The 27,188-nt window shown below is 47.5% G+C and overlaps 1 protein-coding gene across 1 annotated transcript in view; it reads left to right on the forward strand.

The window, feature by feature from the left end:
- Positions 1 to 6,761: 6,761 nt before the first annotated feature.
- LOC138293711 (transmembrane protein 176B-like) overlaps positions 6,762 to 27,188 on the forward strand; it is a 53,222-nt gene continuing 32,795 nt past the window's right edge. The window contains exon 1 of the mRNA XM_069233035.1: positions 6,762 to 6,880. Coding sequence (XP_069089136.1) covers positions 6,857 to 6,880 — 24 coding nt within the window. The 5' untranslated portion in view covers positions 6,762 to 6,856. The remainder of the gene's footprint in view (positions 6,881 to 27,188) is intronic.

Raw genomic sequence — 27,188 nt, forward strand, 5'->3', positions numbered from 1 at the left:
CTGCCTAACGATAACGCAGGCACCCTTGCACCATAGTGCTATGGTGTCTGCGTTGCATGCAGGATTGTTTTTGTGCAGGAAGGGACACCTTCCTGCCTAAAAACAAGCCTGAGAGGCTTTTTCCTCTTCATATGTTTGCTGCAGAATGAGTCAAAATCCATGGATGTTGCATGGGAACCCCCACGCAACACCCATGGAAATGCCTCCTTGGCACAGAGTAATACAACCCACAGATCTGTGTTGCAATACATTACTTCAAGATTTATGAAGCAACCGAGGGCCACGTAAGTTGGACTTGCGTGGCTTGATAAATCTCCTTTTTAATTCGCGTCACTCTTGCACCACATTGAGTGGTGCCAGAGTGATGCAAAGGGGCGCGTAAATATGTCCCATAGAGCTCAACCCGGGGGAGATTTCTGTGGGATCCAACATGATAGACTGATGGGTATTTGTTTGAATGCAAAGCAGAGAAGAAATCTGAAAGTGATCTAACAAGAACTGATTGGTTTCAAAGCAAGTTCATCAACACCAGCGCCTTTCAGTCTGTCCAGCGACAGTGTATGATCAATGATGTCGAAGGTCACCTCAAGGTCCCATGGGATGAGGTCGCCCACTTCACCCTTATTATTCAAGTCTCTGCAGGTCATCAAGGGCAGATCTAACCTTCCATCAAGGTACTGAAGGAAAACTTTGGTAACAATCAACATCAACTTGAAATCTTGCATACTTGAAGATACGTTGGCCCTTATTTATGGGGAATTGGCATAGGATAGTGCCGCAAGTCTTCTTGCTGCGTTGCTCTGCGCCAGTGTGAAAGGGCAGGAATGCAACTTGTTTATGAAATATCGTGCATTCCTGCTCTCTGCCTGTGCTGGTGCACAATTTGGTGCCTAGTGCCAGCGCAGTCACCCTTGCATCATGGCGCAAGGGTGTCTGCGTTGCATGCAGGATTGTATTTCTGCAGGAAGGGGCACGATAAGCCCATTTCAAACCAATGACTGTTGGAGGAATGACTTATTGGGTTCCCCAATTTCCAAGAATTACTTATTGGGGGTCCCTGGATTTCAATAAAGATTCAGTGGGGGTCCCCGGGTTCAAGTAATGATTAAGGGTGGGTGCGTCCACAGAAGTCAAAAGGTTAAGAACCACTGCACTAGAGTGTTCAAAAGGAAAACATAAAAATGTGAAAAAGAGGCTGCCATGCCGTTAACTAGGCGCTATCATGCACTGACCACAGGCGACCGTGCACAGATAGAAGCCGGTGGTTCGCACGACGGAAAAAGTTTACATTTGAACTTAGAAACTTCTCTAAGTTTGAAAGTAAACATTGTTTGCCGATGTTTAGCAGAGCTAGGCTGGAGATTGGACCAACAGGTGGCTGAGTGAGGTCACAGAGGGGAGGTAGTGCATGGTATCTGCTTTTATATAGCGCTTCTGCATCTTACATAGCGCCTAAGAGCATCTGCGGAGGGGTAGCACGCTACTCTGTGGGAGAGCTTTGGTTTGTGTGCTTCCGTCTGGTGCTTCTAGTGTTTTGATTCTGTGGCTAAGGACCAGATTTGTGCACTTTGGTGTTTGTTACTGCAGCATGGCTTGCACTGAAGTGAAGAGTGGTGAGGAGTGGTGTACTTAAGTACTGATGTTGGTGTGTGGCTAATGGAAGTCTGTGAGTGTGGTGTGGCTCCCGTGGGGTGTCTGTTGGTGCTGTGCTTGAAGGCAGAGACTCCAAACCATGCATATGTGAAGGAGAAAAGTGTGAGCATGGACCAGGAGGCCCCAGACTGCTCTATGATGTGAGCTACTTCTGATCATGAATATCATCCCTGTTAGACCCACACACAGGCCAGCGTACCCCTGCTCCATCGGGCACTTTTTCATGGCTGAGTATTCATTTACACATTGATCATGTTGCAGGGCTTGTTCAATCAATCACAATCTCTATGCAACTTTGCTAGTCACTGTCACAGGCTCACAGTGAGTGTTTAATTGGCTAAGTGCTACTCCAAGGATCTGAGGTGCCCTTCCATGAGCTACTTCCCTGGAGCCCTCGAGCTACTGTTGGAGGTCCCTGTCAGAGACACAGCCGAGCATGCAGGCACTGACCGTCTGTGCAGTGGTCTCATTGCACAGTTTAAACCAGATTGAATTTGGAGCACAGCAAGTGCATCCCTCAGGGGGTGAAACCTTTTGAGAGATATAATGTGTCTTCAGAAGAGAGAGGACATTACACAACCTGCAGTACTATGTGCACTGAAGAGTCAAACAATGAGTGCCAGGAGCAATCCGTAGGAGTGGACATTACACAACCGGCCATACCACGTACTACAAAGAGTCAATCAGCGAGTGTCAGGTGCAACCCATATATGTGGACATGGTACAATCGGCCATACCATGTGCTCCAAAGAGTCAACCCAGGAGCGTCAGGTGTAGCGGGTAAGAGTGGACATTACACAACCGGCCACACTAAGGCCCGTATTTATACTTTTTTTAGCGCCGCATTTGTGCTGCTTTTTGACGCAAAACGGCGCAAACCTACAAAATACAATGGTATTTTGCAAGTTTGCGCCGTTTTTGCGTCAAAAAACAACCCAACGCCCCCGGCTCGACCTGCGGAAAACCAACACTAGAGGGAGGACTCCCCGGCGACTGCAAGCCCATGAGTAGCCAGAGACGACCCCCCTGAGCCCCCACAGCGACGCCTGCAGAGGAAATCTAGAGGCTCCTCCTGACCGCGACTGCCTGTAACAAGGGACCCGACGCCTGGAACCAACACTACACCCGCAGCCCCCAGGACCTGAAGGAACCGAACTCCAGTGCAGAAGCGAACCCCAGGCGACCCTCTGCCTAGCCCAGGTGGTGGCTACCCCGAGGAGCCCCCCCGTGCATGCCTGCATCGTTGAAGAGTCCCCGGGGTCTCCCCATTACCTCCTATACAAAACCCAACGCCTGTTTGTACTCTGCACCCGGCCGCCCCTGTGCCGCTGAGGGTGTACTTTCTGTGCCTGCTTGTGTCCCCCCCGGTGTCCTACAAAACCCCCTGGTCTGCCCCCAAGGACGCGGGTACTTACCTGCTGGCAGACTGGAACCGGGGCACCCCTGTTCTCCATTGAAGCCTATGCGTTTTGGGCACCTCTTTGACCTCTGCACCTGACCATCCCTGAGCTGCTGGTGTGATAACTTTGGGGTTGCCTTGAACCCCCAACGGTGGGCTACCTTGGACCCAACTTTGAGACTTGTAAGTGTTTTACTTACCTGTGAACTTAACCTTTACTCCCCCAGGAACTGTTGATTTTTGCAGTGTTCACTTTTAAAACTGCTTATTGCCATTTTTGCCAAGACTGTACATGATATTGTGATTATTCAAAGTTCCTAGAGTTCCTAAGTGAAATACCTTTCATTTGAAGTATTACTTGTAAATCTTGAACCTGTGGTTCTTAAAATAAACTAAGAAAAGATATTTTTCAATATAAAAACCTATTTGTCTGGAGTAAGTCTTTGAGTGTGTGTTCCTTATTTATTGCCTGTGTGTGTAAAACAAATGCTTAACACTACCCTCTGATAAGCCTACTGCTCGACCACACTAACACAAAATAGAGCATTAGAATGATCTCTTTTTGCCACTATCTTACCTCTAAGGGGAACCCTTGGACTCTGTGCACACTATTTCGTACTTTGAAATAGTATATACACAGCCAACTTCCTACAATCCCCCCTACAATCTTACTGACCGGGCTACGCCCGTGTGTAAGGGGCTGAAATAGAGCTGGCAGTGAGGCAGAGTGGGTGGGAATAGAGGCACAGCAGTGCAGACATAAGCGGAAGTAAGCACTTGTAAAAACAGATGTAATGATTGCTATGAGAATGTACGTGAGTGCCAGCATGCCCCGGTGTGTGAGTGCTAGCATGCCCCTGTGCGTGAGTGCCAGCATGCCCTGTGCTTGAGTGCTAGCATTCCCCTGTGCGTGAGTGCCAGCATGCCCCTGTGCCTGAGTGCCAGCATGCACCTGTGCGTGAGTGGCAGCATGCCCTGTGCGTGAGTGCCAGCATGCACCTGTGCTTGAGTGCTAGCATTCCCCTGTGCGTGAGTGCCAGCATGCCCCGGTGCGTGAGTGCTAGCATGCCCCTGTGCGTGAGTGCCAGCATGCCCTGGTGCATGAGTGCCAATATGCCCCTGTGCCTGAGTGCCAGCATGCCCCGGTGCGTGAGTGCCAGCACGTTTCTACTCATGTAGTATTATTTTGAGCTCCATGAACCCTGCACAAGCTCAGCCTGGCCTGTCTCTAAAAAGCACTTTGGGGCTTATTTGCAAGCCCTGTGGGGCAGGGCAGCGCAGCAAGTCAGCTTGTTGTGCTGCTCAGCGCCACAGGAAAAGGGCAGAAATGTACCATATCTACAAGATACAGAGCATTTCTGTCCTCTCCCCCTGCCCTGGCGCACAATGAGCTGCGTAGCACCAGTGCAGGCAGCCTTGCACCATGGTGCAAGGATGCCTGCGTCACAGACAGGATTATTTCTGTGCAAGAAGGGGCACTTTCCTGCACAAAAAGAATCCATAGAGGCATTTCCCCTTTTTATGTGAGCTGCAGAATGCAGCACACATAAAAAGAGGAAAAAAGGAAGAGAAATAAAGCTATTTCTCCTCATTGCACCTCCCCGGGGGAGGCGTAAGATTTTGATGTTTTCCCAGGTTTACAAAATCTTGTAAATCTGGGAATCCAGCAAAACCCATGGGTGTTGCATAGGAACACCCACTGCAACGGCCATGGGACGCCTCCCCAATGCAGTGTGAGGCAACACAGCGACTCGTGCTGCGTTGCCTTGCGCTATATCTACAAGGCCAGGAAAAGCCACGCAAAGTGGCCTTGTGTGGCGTTGTAGATCTGGGCCTGCAAAATGCGCCACAGGTGCATCCCAAAAAGTGACGCACCAGCAGCGCAGGGGGCTTGTAAATAAGCCCCTTTGTCTGTGGAGACGCCACACTGTCTCAATACAAATGTGCCTTAGTTGGAAGACACCTATCCCCTTACAAAGTTTAGAACACACTTTCTCGTCCAGTGAGGATTCACGTAACAGTTCTAAAAATGGTAAAGTAAAGAAAATACCTTGTACAAGCCACAGATATTTAAAGTGTCCTATCGTGAAATGCTCACATCTGGTGTGCAACATAAGACCCATGTTAAGGGCCCTGGGTTGTTGTTGACACATTTGCCAACTGGTCTGCTTGCATTTTTTTTAAAAGGTTGCAGAGTTTTTCCATTTGTGGGACTTTTTTCACCCCCAGCTGCTATGTTGGTGCTCAGCTTTAAAAGCCGGGCTGTGATTGCATGCATACAAGGTCCTCAGGTTGCAGAGCCGTGAAGGAAACAGGGTAGGTCTGCCCATCTGGCTCTTGGTGCTTCAGTGAATGTAGGGCACGGTTTCAATCACAGGTGTGGCTGACAGTCTATAATTGTTTTTATAAGAATGCTTTCAGGCGTTGATTCATAACTATCCATTTTGTTTAGCCTACCCTAAAAGTTAAGTTAAACCAAAGTCTGTTCAATCAATCAATCAGGATTTATAAAGCGTAGCAAATCACCTGTGAAGCTTTCAAGGCGCTGGAGTTGCTACCTGCTTTGCAGTGCTCTGTTCATTCGAACAGCCATGTCTTGAGTCCTTTTCTGAATTCCTGGAGCGATGCGGCGCGTCTAAGGTGCAGGGGAAGGTCGTTCCAGGCTTGGGCCGCCAGGTGAGAGAAGGAGCGTTTTCTCCGCTGTTAATTCCACGGATCAGCGGGTTGTCTGCGAGGAAGAGGGAGGCTGATCACAGGTGTCTGCTCTGTTGGTGGACTGTGGTCTCTTCAGGAGGTGCAGTGATTCCTACCTAAAGAGTGTTCCCTTAGTCCAGCCTGCTGAGTGACGCTCCGTATGATGTCGCATTGGGAGCCACCAGAAGATCTTACGCATGCGTAGGGGGTGCAAGTAGGTGGACGAGACTGTTTTTACCTGTTTCTGGAGAAAGCCTTGTCCTGATGACCTTGAATAATTCTTTAACAGATTGTTTCAAATAACTTTTCATTTAATTTATGTTTTATTGTGGGGGGTGTGTGAGTCTATAAGAGACATTTTGCAGTGAAATGCTTACATTTTTCACCAACATCCATAAACAAAGTTTCTTTTAGATCAAAACAGGACATCACATATGAGAAATGGGGGGGGGGGGGTCACAGAGATTATTTGCAGTAACATTACTGAGCTGCTGCTGTTGAGTTACAATATTGAAAACACAGGTCACTATCCCTGATTACTAGATGTAAACACGTAGAATTTGGACCAGTGTCTGTCACTGTCAGTGACCTGGGAAAGAGGGCAGGAAAGAGGAGGAACTGGGTCATGAATTCAGACCTGTTCGAACAGGGGCCCCTAAAATACTTTTGGCCCAGGGCTCATGAAATGCTTAAGATGCCCCTGGCTCACCTGACGTCAGGTGAGCTGTCAGTCACCGTGCTAGCTGTGTATTCTAGATGTGTTGATATGATGAAGTCTCCTCCTAAGTAAACAAGGCCCTGTCAGATGCAGGAGCCCGGCCCTTGGATGCAGCAGAAAGCACCAGCATCTGTCAGGGGGCGTGGCCTGCGTGGCTTTAACCCTTCAGCGCCCAGTCCTCTCACGTCCACCCAGCCTGGCATCCTTCCCCGGGCACCGGTGATTTCCTGACCTGGGTGAGGTGTTGGTTTAAAGGGAGGGGGGGGGGGCAAGGTGCGGGCTCCACCCCAGGCCCGGTGAGTCTCTCCCCTGCCCTCCTACTGATCTATCAGATCGCAGGCTGGCAGTGCCAGGGAAGGTTCATCCACTCGCTTGGTGCCCGGGCCGCGGGCATGGACTCATCCGCTCCTCGGGAGGTAGGTGCCCCACCCACCCCCTGCCCCCTCAGCAGGCACAGAGTGGGAGGCTGGCTGTGAGGACACCTCAGTGGGTTCAGCGCCTGCTGCATAGACTGTCTGTCACCTGTAGACCGGACCGCAGCCCTGGCGAGGATGGTGACTCGGACTTTCAGCCGTTGTATGTCGATAAACGGAGTGACACTGCGCCTTGTGGTTATAGCGCCTGTCAGTCTGAGTGATGCAGGTCACCCTCACTTTGGCTCTGTGGATGGTCCGGGGTCTCTTCCATGCGCCCCTTCACTCCTCCAGCTCTCGGGTCCCTCCTTTCAACTCTTTCTATCCTTTTGTGTTCTCCCCCGTTCTGACGCTTCGGGGTGTCTTTTGTCCGTCACCCACCTTTTGTTCTTCTCTTAATGTGCGTTCTCCAGTGGTTTCATTTTTCCTAGTGCGTCACAGGTGTGTTCCATTCCCCTCATCGTGTTGTTTCCTTCCTTCCTTTCATCTTCCTCGCTTCCTCCCCTTCATTATTTGCTCCACTTTCTCCATTCCTTCCATTTTCCTTCTCTCCCTGCTCGCTCCCTCCCTTCCTGCCTCCTTCGCTCCCCCCTCTCCTCCTCACTACTTCATTTTTAAAGCAATGGGTGCGGGGCCCTTGTCAGGAGACCGCGGCAGGTATTAGTCATTTTTTTAAGTATATAGAATTATTAAATAACTGTTGTGTTCATCAAAAAAAGAATCATCCATACCGCGCCACCATGTGGCGGACTGTCACAAGTGCTGGTGTTGACAACTAAGTGCCGTTGCCGAGCACCGGAAAACCACCTGCTCAAATTAAGTACTCCCCTTTCCTGGCTTACTTTTGCCACCTCTCCACCCTCCTATCCATACCTTCATTCTCCCGCTCTCCATCATTCTTTTCTCCATCCCTCCTCTTTCTTTCATTCTCTCTTCCCCCGCTTTGCCCCTCCCCACCCTACCTACCACCTTCGGGCCCAACGTCACTCCCTCAGTGCCCGCTTCCTTCTTTCTACCAACCATATTTAATTTTTTACCCTTCCATCTTCTCTCCCTCCTGTCCTTTCCCTTTCACCCCCTCTCCATTCTATGGTGGAAGCATCTGTATCAGGCAGTACTCACCCTACACCCCCATCGTCCAAACATAACCCCAACTCCTGACCTTTACAGGCCTTAGCCCCTACCAGTAGGGTGACTGGGGTCCCGGATGTGCCGGGCCAGTCCTGGTTTTCAACAGCTGTCCGGCCAGTACTTCATTTAGAAATGAAATAAGTGCCAAAGCCCTAGTCAGGAGACTACTGCAGTTTGCACCCCCCGTTGTCAGCGCTTTCAATGACAATTCAGACTTTTTATGTATTAAAAATGAATAATACTTCCTGCCCAAGCTGTTATTTTATGTTTTGGGTGACAGGTATTAGTCATGTTTAGTGTAGATAGAATGATTAAACAACTGCTGTTGTCTTCATCACAAAATTAGACAAACAGCGCCACCATGTGGTGACTATAATAAGTGCTGGTGTTAACAATTAAGTGCCAGTGCCGAGCACCGGAAACCACTGGCACAAATTAAGCACAGGTTCCGGCAGATTTCAGAACATTTAACACCTATCCCGGTTCTCAGAGTGGATCAACTGAAAACAAAACGAGGTACACATTTATGTGTTCCAAGGAACGGCAAGTTAGCACCCCTTATCTAAAAGCAATTTAACATGCATGAAGCTGGTTTTTAAAGCTACATTTAATTTAGTCACATAGCGCCTAGTTGCCTCTGTTTATATGGTGCTGAGCGCTGTCATTGAAATCATTAACTGCTCTAGTGCTGATGTACAAGTAAGTCCTTCTTCTGTGTTTGCTAAATGTGTTGTTTTGTTGGTTTTCTAAAACCTGTCACCCTACCCACCGGGCCACCCATTCCCCACCACCCCACAAAAAAGGACAGCCCTCCATCAGAAGACCCCCGTCTAATCAACTTGATATCCCATTCAGGCAGCACTCTACCCGTCAAACAGACCCCACCCCCAATGAGGCAGTGAACCCCAGTCTCCTTCAGGCTTAGTCCCCCAGCTAGCAGTAGTTCTCCCTCAGGACAGGCAGCACCCCCAAATAAACAGGGCTCCCACGAAAGAGAGGAGGGTCCTATCAGTCAGCCACCCCCTCATACACTTTCAGGCATGGTCAATAAACAACCATCTGTTTGGGGTTGTGGCCTAAAGAAGTTTAAGTAAATGAAGACCCTTAATGAACAAATTACACACATACTCACGTCAGGCTTATTTCACAGAACATAAGCATGTTTCTTCTAAAAACATCATACAGGCCAGGGAAAGGGAGGGATGTCACTCCGGCCAGGATACCCATCCACGCTGTGATTCCATTGTACTGCTGACCTCAGCCCTGTCTCTACAACCGGCCACGAAGACGGCAGGCAGACCCCTGTTCTCAGGTAATGGGGGTCGGTGCTCTTCTCATGAACTAAGGCCCATATTTAACAGAAAATGACTGAGCGTAACGCTGCGCCAAAATTGGCAGCACCATGCTCCGTCATTTTCACAATGCAGGGATGCGCCGTATTTTATTGAATACGGCGCATCCCTGTGTTTTCCCCTGCGACGGTGCTAAATTTAGAGCCGAGCACCAACCTTGCGCCAAGGTGCAAAGATGGCTGCGTTGAGGGGGAGATTGTTTTCGTGCAGGAATGGACACCTTCCTACACAAAAACAATCTTAAATGGCGATTAAATTATACAATTATTTCTCCTCGTTGCGCCATGCTAACGCCACCCTTGGGGTGGCGTTAGATTTCGGTGCTGCCTCAGGTTTACGTAAACTCATAAATCTGGAGCAGCGTCAAAATGCAATGGTTGTTGCTGTGGCACGCCCACAGCAACACCCATTGCACACCCCTTCCACGCACAGTGCTGCTTGTGAAGGGGCCATATTTACAAGGTGGCGTTAAGCCACAAAAAGTGGACGGATTGGGCATGGACAGATTGGGCTATCACTGCTATGCTCTCTGTAGAAGTTAGGGGTTAGGTAGGATTCCTACGTACGTTAGTCCAATATGCTTGAGTTATTCATTTTCTTCTCTCTGATCATAACAACCCTACTCTTCCTATGTCTCATTGCCCTAATAATTGCAGCTCATTTATTTTATTGTAGATTACAGTTTTTTCAGTAAATGTATTCGAAACCATCCTGCATCTTTTCTTTGGCCTACATACGTGTATGAGACCTTTGTTAACAAAAGAAAGGGGTGAGATTTGTCGACCACGACTTCTTTGAGAGGTCACCAAGTGTCATGCGTCAGGCTGCCACAAATCTCCTTCACTCTTGGTTTCTGGTGAGATGCTGCTAGCTAGCTGAAAGAGTTAGGCCGACAGCTACCAGATGCTGTGGGAGTGACTCAGTCACCCACAAGTGGTGGTGCTGCCCCCCCAAATCCACAAGTCTTGTTTCAATAGATAGAATCCTTACAACACCATCTATAATACATGTGGCAAGGTATATGGAGAGCCATTGGAATTATGCGGCAGTTGAAGACAAAATTGAGCAGTTAACAAAACTATGCTTCGAAGGAACTGTAAATTATGAATCAAGGAAAGGAAAGTAATGTGGCGCATTCTTCAGCATTGTTATCAAGCTATTTGAGCATTTTAGCTCACACTGATACAAGAGGGATCCTACCATTATAGAAAATACGTAGGTTTCTTAAGAAAAAACAAAAATATTATTCACCAATAATTAATGGTGCTGTCTTCCATTTTTGGGTAACATTAAACATCTGTTATTCACAGATGTCACCCCCGGCTCGAGGGGGGTGACAGTGGGGAGAATACAGATTTTACAAATACACATGTTCTCAGGGGCGTAGTTTCAGGTGGGGTGTTAACCCCCCCCATAAGTGTATTTTGTGATAAATAGTTGGGTACAGGTGCTCTCAGTCAGGCATGGTGAAGTGTCTGTCGGAATTCACCAGGACTTTTTACACACACAGACAAAAACGCACACCCACACTCTCTCCCGCTCTCTTTGGAAGGACTTCAAAAATGTTGGTTATTTCACAAAATAATGCGCTTTCTGTCACTAAGTACACCCATCAATCCACATTCCTTTCTCTTTCCATTGCCCCTTAAGCCCCTCTTGTGATAATGTATCTTAACATCCTGTGCCAGCGTGATTGTCCGGAAATCTGAAGCTAACACCCTCTAATCATACTGACCAAGCTACGCCCCTGCCTCTTATGTGGTGTTCACTGATTCTCTGTGGAACAGGATGCAACAGATCCCCACCAACCCCTTGTCCTGCTGATGTCTCCGAAGACTCAGCTTTTCATCCTGCCCTATTCCCTCTTTACACCACCTCACTTGGTCACATAACGTCCTCTTTGGGCTTCTCATATCTTTCAGAATTTTTTATATTTCCCACTTTCACTCCACACTTTCAATCCAGCATCTCTCTCTGTCTCTTGGCACTTGATTGCCTTCCAACTCTTTATGCTTCATTCTTCCAAGATTTATGTCTTTCCCTCCTTCTCCACTCTATTCACCTTTCATTTTTCAGCAGACACAGAAAGAGGAAAATACCTGTAAGGGTTGTTTTTGTGCAGGAAGGTGACTATTCCTGCACAAGAACAATCCGGTCTGTAACACAGGCACTACCATCCAAAGAAGGGACGTAGCTTAGTGAGTGAGATTTAGAGCAACCACAGTACCGAAACGGCCCTCATCGCTGCCACAGACGACATCAGAACCATACTGGAAAACGGCGAAACCGTGGCCCTCGTCCTCCTGGACCTCTTGGCCACGTTAGACACCATCTGCCACCACACCGTATGCTCACGCCTCAGCAATGCAGGAATCTGCAACAGAGCCCTGGACTGGGTCACCTCCTTTCTCACCAGCAGAACCCAGAGAGTCCGCCTCCCCTCATTCTGCTCGGAGGCCACCGAAATCATCTGCGGCGTAGCCCAGGGTTTCGTCCCTCAGCCCAGCCCTCAATGTCTACATGGCCCGATCGCTAACATCGCCCGATCCCACAACCTCAACATCATCTCATACGCCGACAACACCCAGCTGATCCTCTCCCTCACCACGGACTCCGCCAAGACCAACCTCCACGAAGGAATGAAGGCCATCGCCAACTGGATGAAGAGCAGCCGCCTCAAACTCAATTCCAACAAGACGGAAGTCCTCATCTTCGACTCCACTCCCTCTGCATGGGATGACTCCTGGTGGCCTGCCACTCTCAGAGTCGATCCGACTCCCACCGACCAAGCACGCAACCTAGGATTCATCCTGGACTCCTCACTATCCATGACCCAGCAAGTCAACGCCATCTCTTCCTCCTGCTTCAACACCCTCCGCATGCTCCGAAAGATTTACAAATGGATACCCTCCGAAACCAGAAGAACAGTCACCCAAGCCCTTGTAAGCAGCAAACTGGACTACGGCAAAGCCCTCTACGCAGGATACACGGCCAAACTCCAGAAGAGGCTGCAACGTATCCAGAACGCCTCCGTACGCCTCATCCTGGATATCCCCTGCCACTTCCACATCACAGACTACCTGAGAAACCTGCACTGGCTCCCAGTCAACAAGAGAATCACCTTCAAACTCCTCACCCCGGCTCACAAAGCACTGCACAACACCGGACCAGAATACCTCAACAGGTGGCTCTTCTTCTACACCTGACCCGGCATCTCTGCTCCGCTGACCTCGCCCTCGCAACCGTCCCACGCGTCCACAGAACTACAAGCGGCGGTAGATCATTTTCGCACTTTGTCGCCAAAACGTGGAACACTCTTCCCACCCACCTGCGCCAGACCAAAGACCTCCTTACCCTCAGGAAAGTTCTCAAGATCTGGCTATTCGAGCAGTAGCAGCACCTGCCCTCCTCCCCCCCCCCCGCTCTCCCCACCCCTTCTCCTCAGCGCCTTGAGACCCTCACGGGTGAGTAGTGCGCTTTATAAATTCCTGATTGATTGAGGCGGGGGGGACAGAGTGAATCATAAATTTCCTGACTAAAAAACAGTATGCCAAAAGGGTGGAGGGATGACCAAGGTTTGAGATACTCTGTCCCCATGAGGAAGAAGAGACGCAATACTGATTTGCATCAAGTGGGCCCCTGTCCAAGTTCCTGATAAAATAATAAGTTAAAACCATTTAGTCAAAAAAGGATGAAGAGCAAACCAACAAAGGCATAGGAATCCTGACACAGGGCCCCCAACTCTCAAGCAAAGAATGCATTTATTTGTGCGGGTGTCACAAGCTGAGAACAAAAATGCTCAATATCTTTGTAAATACGGCGCCTTTCTGCTGTCTCTCTTTCATGCAACGCAGCAACTTTGCTTGCTGGTTGCGTTGTGTGAAAGTTCAGTACATTTGCCCCTTGGTCCCTAGTGAATTCCCTATTAATTTGCCAAGATTATTTATTTCTGCAATCTGATGGAGGCCCTCCCTTGCACAACAGCCATGCGCAACATAACTCGCTCATCAAATGCAACGCTCATGACCTCCCCCTTAATGAAACAGATGCACGTGTTGTAGAGCATCTTACGGATGAGACTGCGCATCACATCACACTACAACTACCAGAAACCACTATGAATGAAGTTTGATTCATTGGTTTGATTATATGTTGTTTAATTACATTTCACTTTTAGGCGTTTTTATTTATTGGTATAAATATTGTGAAGTCATAAGCCTTGCATCGGGTGTGCAAGTCTTGATTTGCATGGCTGCTTAGCACTCCTAACCATAACTTGCAATTTTCAGTGGTTTTTCAGTTTCCTTTTGTAACCTTAGCTGCACTTTGACTCTTGTTTCTTTAGGAGAGTTTTTGAGGTGTTTTTTTGAAGATACTTGAGGTGTTATGCCCAAAGCTAACTATAACTTCACTTTAACTTTTGTTTTTTTCAGTGATTTTTTTAAAAGTCATATACCAAATCCTAGAGTTGCCTGCACCCATCATTCTGTGGGTGTCCCCCAGGCCCCCTTTCCTGAATGGCCAAACACAGGGTCTGGTCTCTGGTAAAGCCATGGACTCAGACATCTGTGTGGGGTTTGTGGTTGACCACAGGGCTTGGCCTCTGCAAAGGTCCTGCTCCCAATGTCTGTGATGGACAACCCATGTTGCGCATGTCCAAACACCATGCGGAGCAGTGATTGGCCAGAGGGCTTGGCCGCAGGCCCTACGCGCTGTCCTCTGCAGGTGGCCAGCCACTGCTGAACATAGCCTTCAGATGTGCGCAGCGAGGTTTGCCAGCAGGGCCTCGCCTAAGGGCAGCCCCAGTGCCCAAATTCTGCAGGCTTCCAACCCCTAGTGCACATGTGTTTTGACTATTTGCAGTAGGGTTGGCTGCAGCTCCTTGCATCCAGGCCCTGTGCCCTACCCTCTATAAATCGCCTAATCCTCCATGAATGACAATACCAGGTATATATCTCCTTCGGTCGTATGCAGCAGTGACTGGCCAATAGCCAATTCCTGTGCCCTGTCTTTTGTAGATGACCAAGCACTGCTGCACATAATCTCTGGCCATATGTTGTGAGGTTGGCACAGGGCATCCCTGGAACAGTGCATGGCCTCTAGCCATTTGTAGCAGGGTTGGCCGTCTGTACCTTCCCCTCCGCAAGCTGCCAACCCCCGCCATTCATGGCCTCCGGCCAGGCCCTGCGCCCAGACTTCCGCAAGCAGCTGTCCCCAGATGTGTATGGCCAAAGGCTGTGCACAGCAGCAAGTGCGCCGCAGAACCTCGGCTGTGTACAGACTGTGATCCTACCACACTGACCAGTGGTCACATATGGGGTGTGGCTGCAATCAGACGTTACAGTCGTGCACTAAATACTTCTTACAATGCTATCTTACAGGATTTGCAAAACCTGAGTTCCAGAACAGTCCACGGGACCCAGGGGGGTGCAAGAATTGTATAGCTAGCGTAACGTCAGTTAATCCTGGGATAAAAATCATTTTTTGTTAATAATTTTATTCGTCCTTTTGGGCTCCTCCCACATAGTGCTGGGGACCAGGGTGGGTTTGTTCTGCCCACTTATGCCCTTTTCCTATTTATTTTCCCAACAACGTCCTTGGTCGCAGCAACAGACCTTTTTCTGTGATGGCCACAAAATCCGAGAGCGGCGGATACGCAAATCCTTTGCCGGATTTGTGAATCTGCACTGCGTGACGGAGTAAAGGTCTGTATTCAGTTTCTTTTTTTAATTGAATTTGCAAATCTTCTGTGGGTTTGAAAATCTGCAGTAAATCTGTGAATTAACGATCTGGATAGCTCCCAAAAAAATTCAGATTTTTGCCCATCCGGAGAACCTTTTTAAATAGCACTTTACCAAAAACGACAAGACAAATGTGCTCTATTTTTATTCAGAAGTTGTTTTCTGTATTGAAGACCAAAGACTCCTATTGGAATTAAAAATGGGAATGACACTTTTGAGACCCCCTTTTTCTTGGCCCCTGCTTGATGGATCTGGCACAAACTTACTATGAAGATTCCAAAGTGGATAAACATAAAAAAAATAAAAACTTTTCATGCAGATTTTTCAAGCAGTGCGAAAGTTATAAAAAAAAAAAAACTGCAACCAACCCAGAGTGTGGGTGTCATTATTTTTTTTTGTCCCTCACCACCAGATTTTACCTAGCAGTGAAAAACGGAAATAAGCATTGGCAAAGTCAATAGGGTTTGCCTTCAAGACGATTGGCTCTGGCGTTTCCTTTTGTTCCTGTGGAGTGGAATTATTTGGTGTGGAGTGAAATTATGTGGTGTGGGATTATGGGGTGTCAGGTGGAATTAAGTGGTATAGGGTGGAACGCGTTACTTTGAATTGTGTGGCATGAAATGTTGTGTTGAGTGGAATTATTGGAGTCGACTTTTGTGGAGTGTAATCATTGTATGTTGTGGATTGAAATGATGTGGACTGTAATTATACAATTTGGAGTGGAATTGTGTGGTGTGGCTTCGTGGTGTGGAGTGCCATGGATTGGAATTATGTGTTGTGGGGTTGAATTATGTTTTGTAGGGTGGAATTATGTGGTGTGGGATAGAATTATATAGTGTGTAGTGGAATTATGTGGTGGGGTGTGGAATTATGTGGCATTAATTGTGTAGCGTTGAATTGTGTTGCACTGAGTGGAATTTTGTGGAGTGAAATTGTGTTGTGGGGAATTGTGCGGCATGGAGCTATGTGGCTTTGAATGGAATTAAGTTGATTGGAATTATGTGACATGGAGCGGATTTTAATTTTGTGGAGTTTAATTATGTAGGATGGAGTGGAATTATGTGGGCTGGACCTATGTAGCAAGGCACAGTGTTGAATCTTGCAGATTTTAATAATGTAGAATGGAGGGGAGTAGAATAATGTGTTATAGAGTGGAGTGGGTGTTTGTGGTGTGGAATTGAAATATATGTAGTGTAAATATGTGGCACGGTGCAGAGTGGACTTAAATGGAGTGTAATTATGTTGCATGGTATGGATTTACATAGAATGGCATTGTGTGGAGTGGCGTGGAGTGGAGTGGGATTATGTGGTATGATGTTGAATTATAATTATGTGGGTTGGGGTGAAACTGTTTGTTGTGGGATTGTATTGCGTGGAATTTTGTGGCATGGAATTGTGTGGCTTTGAACGGAGTTGTGTAGTGAAACTATGTGGCATGGTGTGCAATGGAATTATGTTGATACTAAATATGCAATGATGAGTGTAATGGAAGTATGTGGAGTGGAATTGTCTGTCATGGAATGTAATTATGTGGAGTGGTATTGTGTGTCATGGAGAGGTGTGGAGTGGAATTATGTGGCGTGGTCATGAATCATGTGGCATGGTGTGGGTTGGATGTATGTGCTGTTTAGTGGAATTGTGTTTTTGTAATGGAATGTTGTGGTTTGGTGTGGAATTATATGGTGTGGGCTGGAATTATGTAGAGCAGAATTGTGTGGCATGTAATTGTGTGGAGTTGAGTGGAATTATGTAGAATGATGTGGAGTGTATTTATGTGGGGTGTTGCGATGTGGTGTGGAATGGATTTATGTGGAGTGTAATTATGTGGTATGGAACATAAACGTAAACTTCGCACTTGTATAGCGCACTACTCACCTGTTAGGGTCTCAAGGTGCTGTACACATACCGCTGTGGAACCCCTCCTGGCTTTTCCCTGAGCAACCCCCAGGGCGAAGCCAGGCATCCAAGCGCTGTCAGGGCTGTTGTGGAGATTAAGCAAGCTATTGGCCAGAGTTACAGAGTGGGACACATTAATTAGATTAGGCACCGAGGCAAGAATTATCTGATCCAAGGGAATTGAGCCCAAGACCCGCCTGAGGCAAGAATTGAACCCTGGTCCCAGGCCAGATCTCTGCATCAGGGCGTGCCGCTCTAACCATTCTCCATGGAGTGAAGTGTTATTATGAGGAGTTTAATGTGGAGTGTAATTGCATTGTGTGGAATTGTGTGGCGCTGTGTGGAATTATGTGGCATGGTGTGCAGTGAAATTATATGGAATGAAATTATGTGGCAGTTGAATTTTGGGGTGTGTAATTATGTGTTTTGGAGCTGAATAAATATGTGTGGAGTGTAATTATGTGGCATGGATGTATGTGTCATTGAATTATCTGGAGTTGAATTGTGTTGCATGGAGTGTAATTATGTGGATTGGAGTGGAATTATGTTCTGTGGAGTGTTATTATGTGAAGTGGAATTATGTGGCATGAAGCAGAGTAGAAATATGTGGAGTTGAATTTGTTGGATTGTAATTATGTGGCATGGAGTGGAATGATGTGGAGTGGAATTGTGTGGAGTTAAATTGAGTGGTGTGGAATTGTGAGACGTTGAAACGTGTTCTGTCAGTTGGATTTATGTATTTTGGAATTGCATCACACTTATTTGTGTGGCATTGTATTGAATTATGTGGAGTTGAATCATGTGAAATGTGATTATGTGACATGAAGTGGGGGAGAATTATGTGTAGTGGCATTGTGTGGCATGGAGTGGAAATATATGGAGTGGACGGGGTGGTGGATGGCTTGAAGAAGAAAGAGGGTCAGGGCAGGAGTGGATAGATTCAAATGCAAGTAAATACTGTCATTAATGTTAACATGTTTATCTGTCATCTGATATCTGCAAGCAAACCAGGGTAGATGATGTGTCATAACATCCAAAGCTGCCGACTTCGGAGCTGGGGAACCTGGTTCAAATCTCAGCATCAGCTCAGCATCCTGTGATTCTGGGCAAATCAGTTTATCTTCCCATGCCTACACAAAATGAATGTGTCCTTGTGTATAGCGCTCCAACACCTTTGGGTGGAGTGTGCGCTATATCAAAGATGCAATGAAAACGAAAATCAGAGGATGGGGTAAGGCATCTGGCCTCTCAGCTCTTCTATCGTGCTAGATGGGGGCGGGACAATGGGAGGCAGGAAGGGAGAGCGAACAAGCAAACATAGACAACAGGGTGGAGCAGACAAGAGAACCAGCTACGAAAGATGCACGCTGTAGAGTGACTCAACAAAAAGAAAAAAGTAGCTCACAAACGTGCGAACAGTGTAAGGACGCGAGTACTTGGTCCATGCTCCAAGGCAGGGTCATATGCAAGAAGAGGGAGGTGCCGACCGCAGAGCCGACCAGCACGAAGCAAGCGATTGGGAGTGGCTCTCATGCCAAGCAATGGTAAGCAGTGGGCGGCCTCCAAGCCCGCTAACAGTATACAACATGTCTCAAAGAGACAGCGCATGCACTGTCTACGCCAGACCTAAAAATGGACCCTAAACCATCCACCCTAAATAGGGCAGGCAGTGTGATGCCCTTCTCGACTCCTACTTCATCGAGCTTCCGAGGAAGCTTTCAAACCTGCAAGGGTGCACCGGGTCCGCTGACAGGAAGCTTCAGGTCCACCTATCTCTAAATGAGGGGGAGGCCACTCCAGAGTTTGATGAAGAGGGCGCTCTGTTGCGTTATTAGTATTTTGGCCTGATTGGTTCTCTGGCCAACACTGGGTCCGAAGGCATAGGTCTGATCTCTTTTTAATAAACCAGCATGAAAAAGCCAGTAGGCCATACTAACTTATTATGAAAAATGTGCGTTAATGGCAATAGGTTTTAACGGTAGATTATTATCACACTGTGGTATAAGCCTGTTTTTTTAGTTTGTGGGTTAGTTTATTAGGGTTGTATAAGTGGATGAACGCAAGAGGGAGTCAGTAGGTAGATGAATGAGTGCTAAGATGAGCGACAGAGTGCATGTATGATGACTTATTGAAAGCCTAATCCTCTCATTGACTGAGGGACACTCCCATTTAAAGCCAGACATATTAGCATTGCCAGTGCTTGTTTCTTTTCTCTCCTTGTTGCTGCTACATGTTTACTCTCATTCATGCTTCCATTCTTCCCTCATTCTGCCACCTCTCACATTCTATTCCCAGCTCTACTGTGCCCCACCCCTAGTGCATCCTGGCACAGACAGGCTCTCTTATCAGGGATGCTGTCTTTATTGAGTTTGCAGAGCTGCAGCTTGTGTAATGTCTCTGCCCCTCCTGTCCAAAGTCCAGGCCTCTTCCTCTAATGGCTTCTTCACTTCGCCCATAAACTCCAGCCCGGCTCCTGTTAACCCCTTCACCGTCGGCCGGGGTAAGGCTGTTGTGCTTCAGTGGCACATCCTGATGGCACATGAGGCACAGGGACCTCTGTGAGGAGCTCTAGGGGTGCTACAGGACTCTTGTGCCCCTCGCTGGGTCTGGTGGACAGATAAGCAGGTCTGGTGGATGCAGCAAGGATGAGGGCTTTAGCTAAGGATACATGAGGGATGTGGACAGATAAGCAGGTCTGGTGGATGCACCAAGGATGAGGGCTTTAGCTAAGGATACATGAGGGATGTGGACAGATGAGCAGGTATGGTGGATGCAGCAAGGATGAGGGCATGGGCCGCGGATACATGAGGGATGTGGATAGATAAGCAGGTATGGTGGATGCACCAGGGATGAGGGCATGGGCCGCGGATACATGAGGGATGTGGACAGATAAGCAGGTATGGTGGATGCACCAAGGATGAGGGCATTGGCTGCAGATACATGAGGGATGTGGACAGATAAGCAGGTATGGTGGATGCACCAAGGATGAGGGCTTTAACTAAGGATACATGAGGGATGTGGTGGATGCAGCAAGGATGAGGGCATGGGCCGCGGATACATGAGGGATGTGGATAGATAAGCAGGTATGGTGGATGCACCAGGGATGAGGGCATTGGCCGCAGATATATGAGGGATGTGGACAGATAAGCAGGTATGGTGGATGCACCAAGGATGAGGGCATTGGCTGCGGATACATGAGGGATGTGGACAGATAACAACGTATGGTGGATGCACCAAGGAGGAAGGCTTTGGCTAATGATACATGAGGGATGTGGATAGATGAACACGTAGGGTGGATGCAGCAAGGATGAGGGCATTGGCTGCGGATACATGAGGGATGTGGACAGATAAGCAGGTATGGTGGATGCACCAAGGATGAGGGCTTTGGCTAATGATACATGAGGGATGTGGACAGAAAACCAGGTATGGTGGATGCACCAGGGATGAGGGCATTGGCTGCGGATAAATGAGGGATATGGACAGATAAGCACGTTTGGTGGATGTAGCAAGGATGAGGGCATTGGCTGCGGATACATGTGGGATGTGGACAGATAAGCAGGTATGATAGATGCACCAAGGATGAGGGCATTGGCTGTGGATACATGAGGGATGTGCACAGATAAGCACGTTTGGTGGATGCACCAAGGATGAGGGCATTGGCCGATGATACATGAGGGATGAGGACAGATAAGCAGGTATGGTGGATGCACCAAGGATGAGGGCATTGGCTGCGGATATATGTGGGATGTGGACAGATAAGCAGGTATGGTGGATGCCCCAAGGATGAGGGCATTGGCCACGGATACATGAGGGATGTGGTGGATGCACCAAGGATGAGGGCATGGGCGGCAGATACATGAGGGATGAGGACAGATAAGCAGGTATGGTGGATGCACCAAGGATGAGGGCACTGGCTGAGGATACATGAGGGATATGGACAGATAAGCAGGTATGGTGGATGCACCAAGGATGAGGGCATTGGCTGCAGATACATGAGGGATGTGGACAGATAAGCAGGTATGGTGGATGCACCAAGGATGAGGGCATTGGCTGCAGATACATGAGGGATGAGGACAGATAAGCAGGTATGGTGGATGCACCAAGGATGAAGGCTTTAGCTAAGGATTCATGAGGGATGTGGGCAGATAAGCAGGTATGGTGGATGCACCAAGGAAGAGGGAATTGGCCGCGGATACATGAGGGATGTGGACAGATAAGCAGGTATGGTGGATGCACCAAGGATGAAGGCATTGGCTGCGGATACATGAGGGATGTGGACAGATAACGTATGGTGGATGCATCGAGGAGGAAGGCTTTGGCTAATGATACATGAGGGATGTGGATAGATGAACACGCAGGGTGGATGCACCAAGGATGAGGCCATTGGCTGCAGATACATGAGGGATGTGGACAGATAAGCAGGTATGGTGGATGCAGCAAGGATGAGGGCATGGGCTGAGGACTCATGAGGGATGTGGACAGAAAAGCAGATATGGTGGATGCACCAAGGATGAGGGCTTTAACTAAGGATACAGGAGGGATGTGGACAGATAAGCAGGTATGGTGGATGCACCAAGGATGAGGCCATTGGCTGCAGATACATGAGGGATGTGGACAGATAAGCACGTTTGGTGGATGTAGCAAGGATGAGGGCATTGGCTGCGGATACATGTGGGATGTGGACAGATAAGCAGGTATGATAGATGCACCAAGGATGAGGGCATTGGCTGTGGATACATGAGGGATGAGGACAGATAAGCACGTATGGTGGATGCAGCAAGGATGAGGGCATTGGCTGCGGATACATGAGGGATGTGGACAGATAAGCATGTATGGTGGATGCACAAAGGATGTAGGCATGGGCGGGGAAGACTTCAGCTAAATGATGAGCGCCCTGGGGGGATACAGAACCCACAGGTCTGATTCTAACATATTAAAGCCTGCAGTGTTAGCACATCACTGAGACACACAGGTGGAAGCCAGCAGGATGGACAGGAGGTTATAGTTTTAGCAGAACCCCTTATGCAGATCCATACCAGCAGCAGAGTGGAGGGGAGGGGCACACCCCACCAGTCATGGAATAGATGCAAGATGAATACCCCACGAGCTGAGCACAGAGTTGACTAACAAAGGGCCTGATTCAGAAAGGCATTCACAAACAATGGGTCTGATTTAGAAAGGCATTAACAAACAAAGGACTGATTCACAAAGGCATTCACAAACAAAGGGTCTGATTCACAAAGGCATTCACAAACAATGGTTCTGATTCACAAAGGCGTTCACAAACAAAGGGTCTGATTCACAAAGGCATTCACAAACAAAGGGCTTGATTCAAAAGGGCATTCACAAACAAAGGGTCTGATTCACAAAGGCCTTCACAACAAAGGGTCTGATTCACAAAGGCATTCACAACAAAGGGTCTGATTCACAAAGGCATTCACAAACAAAGGGCTGATTCACAAAGGCATTCACAAACAAAGGGCCTGATTCACAAAGACATTCACAACAAAGGGCCTGATTCACTAAAGTAAATTTACACTTTGTGTACGTTTACACTTGCTATAGTAACTTTACTACCTTTTGGTATTCACAAACAAAGAGTGGTACTCACAAAGGTAAACTTACACCTTTCTGTATGTTTACTACTTCTAGGTACTCACAAAATACGCGCAGAGTTTCACGACTCCGCACTCCCTGTACTCATGTGTGCAGAGTTCTCCACAACCTCGGCAACTGGGGCTGAGCCCTCCGCACACATAAGTGAAAGGAAACGCAGTCATAGAACTCCGCCTGTAGTTTGTGAATACCTAACAGTAGTAAAGTTATAGAAAAGTGTAAGTTTACCTTTGTGAATCAGGGCCTACGGGTGTAATATTAGTACTAGTAAAATTACTACCAGTAAAATTACACACGCAATTTGTGAATATGAAAACACTAGTGAACTTACTACGGCACGTGTAAAGTTACTCCAAAGTGTACTTGTGAATCAGTGCTTTGTAGTAAGTGTACAACTGGTTTTGTATTCACAAACTACAAGTGTAATTTTATACTACTAGTGTATACTAGAAGTAAAGTGACACTTGCACTTTGTGAACACAAAAGTAGTAGTAAAGTTACTACAACAAGTGTAAACTGATGCAAAGGTGTAAGTTTACCTTTATGAACCAGGACCAAGTTCCTCAGCTAACAGCTGAAAGAGGATGGCTGAAGAAAGCCAATGGTGGAAAGGGCTGGTCCACTGTGTGTATATTGTAAGCAAGAGATCTGTACCAGAGGTAATTTAACAAGAACCAGGCCTAAAATGTGAAAATAAAACAGTGGCCCAGCAGCCCAGGCACACCGGAACTGAAGTACCCTCTTTTTTCAGGTCACTGTGCACATGTGATCAGTCAAAATGCTGTCATTTGCAGTCCAAGACAGCCAATAGATGATCTCGTCTGACCAATTACCACGTGGTGTATGAAGTGATGGGTGGAAACAAAATGTGAATGACAGTTAAAGAGGGGGCTGACCCATTTGTTTGGAAGACGTACACTGGAGAGGTAGTTGAAGCTGTCTCTAAGCCAGACCCAATAGTTGAAGAGAAGCTGGGGCTGATGTGGGAAGATCCTTGTGATAGCTGAGAGGTCCAGGCTGGATGGCAATGAGCCCTGAGACCAGAGCAGGAGGCCAATGGCAGCACCGTCTGGCCATCATCCTTTGCCAGTGAGCTGTGTGAAGACTTGGGCAAGATAAACAGATGGAAAAAGTACCAGACTTGTGTCTTATCGTTTGAAAGTCACTGATTAAGGGGAAGGAACAGCCGGGCTGTGAACTCTCTTCTGAAGGATGAATTGCCATTTTGTTTCCTGAGGCTTGTTGTTCCCGAATTCCAAAGTTCAGCTGATTGAAGAGCAAATGAGGACCCTGGAAGGTGAAGTTTCTGGGAGGGAAGATTGTCAATTGTCATCTCTAAGTGTCCAGACTCCTTCTGTACACCCACAATCTGTTTTGCAGCTAATGTGGCATTTTACCATCAATTGCCCTGTTATCTCTGTGTGCCAAATGATAGGCAGTGCAGATCATGTCCAGATGAGTTGAGGGGTGGCCCCAAGGAAGGTATCATAGGAGCAGGTTTAGCTCAGGTCTCAATCCTTTAGAGTCTATGCACAGGCTCCAGGATGCCCCAAGGTAATGTCCTCTTTACCTTGCAGGTGACTCAAGTTGAAATCCTTGGCACATCCAACTTAGAGAGCGGAAGCACAAAGATTGTCTCTACATGTGGAAGTATTTGACAATAAAGAAAGCTCTTTCTTGGATGTGTCAACATATGGAGAGAGGTTTTGACTCCATCTTTCACCAGCAAATCCAAGGACAGGCTAGTGCCTACAGCAACTACTAGATCTTTGATGCTGTTAGCTCAGCTGGGGTTCACATATGACACCGGGGGCGCATTTCAAAGGAAGAAAAGAGGATGGCAAGACAATTCTTGTGGATCCACTGTCTAGCGACTGAAAGACTCCGCTTTTATCCTACCAGACTTCTGCCTTTGCGGTTATTGGGGGTACAGTGGCAGCTTAAACTTGAGTTTAGTGTTAGGTGTGGGAGAACCCTAGAAGTACCATAGTACACTCTCAGCACCCCCCCAGCCCTCAAAGCCTGAGTTGAGTGCGGCTGAAGACTTTTGCCTCCTTAAAAATGCCCAAAGTGAGAGGATTGACCCCCCACAACTTTTACCCCATTAATTAGGGTGTGCTCTGGAGTCATTCTCACCTACTTGCTCAACCTTTTTGGTCCCTTATATGCTGAGTTACAGTGACATACAGCACAAGCAGAGCATAACTTATAATAACGCACAAAAACACCCCCACATAGGCTGAACTACAACCCTACACCTGATAAACAAACACACTCTACATAGTTGCAAGCTACACTCCACCGAGGGAATTGGTATTTTATCAACAGTATTAAGTGCTATATCACTGCAATTACAATTAGTACATAACAATGGACTATTCCTGACTAATTCAAGAAGAGTTTTATCATATGGTTTACAGTATACAATCAGTCAGGATGGAAATATTCCTAACTAGAGGGTGAGTTCCAATGAATTGCATAACTGTAGTTTATAGACACACTGCCCAGATGCCAAAATACCTAAAGACAAATTGCACTGCTGAAAGGGTATGCCGTAACGCAGGATAATGTATTATGGCACATCACAGCATAATCTAACATAACTTCACTGAACATAGACATACATTCGTAAAATCCCTAAATACTCTTTTATCATTCATAGCATTAAACAAATGTAAACATGGATCAAAGTGGAAGAATTACCGGTTTTCAAGAAAATGTCTTTGGCCTCAGTGGTGTGGCATGCACAGCACTAAAAAGGGCCTTTGTGTAGCAGGCAGAGCATAACTTAAAGCCTCTAGTTTCCCAGTTAAATCTACCTTCATTCAATCCTTTAAGTCGGGCCACGGACTATGAATGTCTGCTAGGCCTGGACCGAACTCGGGGAGTTACATAAAAACTCTGTGAGATTCTGCGGACTTCTGTGGGTGAGCTGAATTCGGGCACGTCATGCTACCCGCACTGATTTTTAGCCCCATGTGTTTGTTCCACGCTGTAAAATCAGCACGAAAGGCACCACGCGGTGCGCCAGAGGGCGCTGCTTCTTCCTGCTGCTCAAGTAGATTTTTTACTCGAGGGGACGCATTCTAAACCCGAATGGTCATGACCTGCTGCGACTGCCCGTGTTGAGAAATCCTGCTGGGAGGAATTGTCACACCCAAAAATCGCAGTAGGGGATGCAAACTCTTGCTCGCACTCGCCATCTTAACGTTGGCGAGCTGCGTATGAGAAAAAAGTCCACCACATGGCTGTTAGTGGAAGTTTTGCCAGAAATCAATGCTCCAAGCGGAACACTGGCAGGCAAAACTGCGAACTCTGCTGGCAGAGTGGAATTTTCCACCCACCCCTAATGTCTTCCTTCCTCAATGTCATGGTAAGTGAAGTAGGCTCATCTGGAGCCCTCTACTGGCATTTACTTGTCAGCTACCTCATTGTTAGTAGTAAAAAAAAGGCAGATTTGTTTTGTAAATGTATTAAATTAGATTAGACCCCTTTGTTACTTCTTGCCCCCTCTTCTGATGGTGATGGTACTAGTCTATACTCTAACCACTTACACATGGGCTATGAGCACAATGTGAAAGGGGCATCATCACATTACATCACTTCCTGTTACGTCTCTCAGAAGGTGGCTCTTTCAGAGTGAAAGTTGCTAAGGTTGGATCCATGAGACCTTGTTTCTAATCTCAGGTTCTCCAGCTAACAAAAGTTTGTGATCCTGGGGAAAGAACCTCTTGAGCTTTGGGTTCTTGATAGGCCAAAAACTCTGAGGATTTAGTAATTGCCACTATGCACTCTTGTGACGTTGTGTAAATAATTGTAATCTTCTGGTAAACGCAAGAGGAAGGGGGGCATGGGAGGTCAGAGCCAGAATTTCTAGTTCAACAGGGGGAGAAGGGAGGGAGAGAGAAAGAAAAAGAGAGACTGATGGTAAGGGAAGAGATCTTCCTTTGTGCTCAGTCACCCCCTTCCCCATTGCCAGGGCTATTACTTGGTCAGTAAGATTCGGACAGTGGGAACTTCAGATTGTCTGACAATCATGCTGGAATATCATGTTAATCATTATGTGGGAAACCGGGCATGAAGGGGGCATTAGGGCCAGTGAAAAGGGAAAGGAGTGCAGATTGTGAGGGGTACTTAAATAACAGTATTGTCAAAAGTAACTAGGGGTGGGCGGAACTCATGGAGTTTCACTCAGTGGAATTGGGCAGAGTTACGTAAAAACTCAGCAAGATTGTGCAGAGTTCCACGAGCGGGTGAAAATCGGCGCACTGGCCACACTGATTTTTAGCTCCGGGAGCTTGTTCTGTGCTGAGAAATCAGTGTGAACTGCACCATTCAGCATGCCAGAGGACGTTGCTGCTAAAGTTGGTTTTGCTGTGGCTCGAGTCGAATTTCTACTTGAGCGGCAGATTTCCCAACGTGGATGGTCATGACCACCCACCATGGGAAAATCTCTCAAGATGCCTTCCTAATGCCCTAACATCACGCTGGGGAACGCCAATTCTTGCTCCAGCTTGCCAACTTATCGTTCGTGAGCCACGCATAAGAAGAAACTCCGCCACATGGCAGTTGGTG

Source organism: Pleurodeles waltl, chromosome 4_2 (genome assembly GCF_031143425.1).
Source record: "Pleurodeles waltl isolate 20211129_DDA chromosome 4_2, aPleWal1.hap1.20221129, whole genome shotgun sequence".
Taxonomy (NCBI): Eukaryota; Metazoa; Chordata; class Amphibia; order Caudata; family Salamandridae; genus Pleurodeles; species Pleurodeles waltl.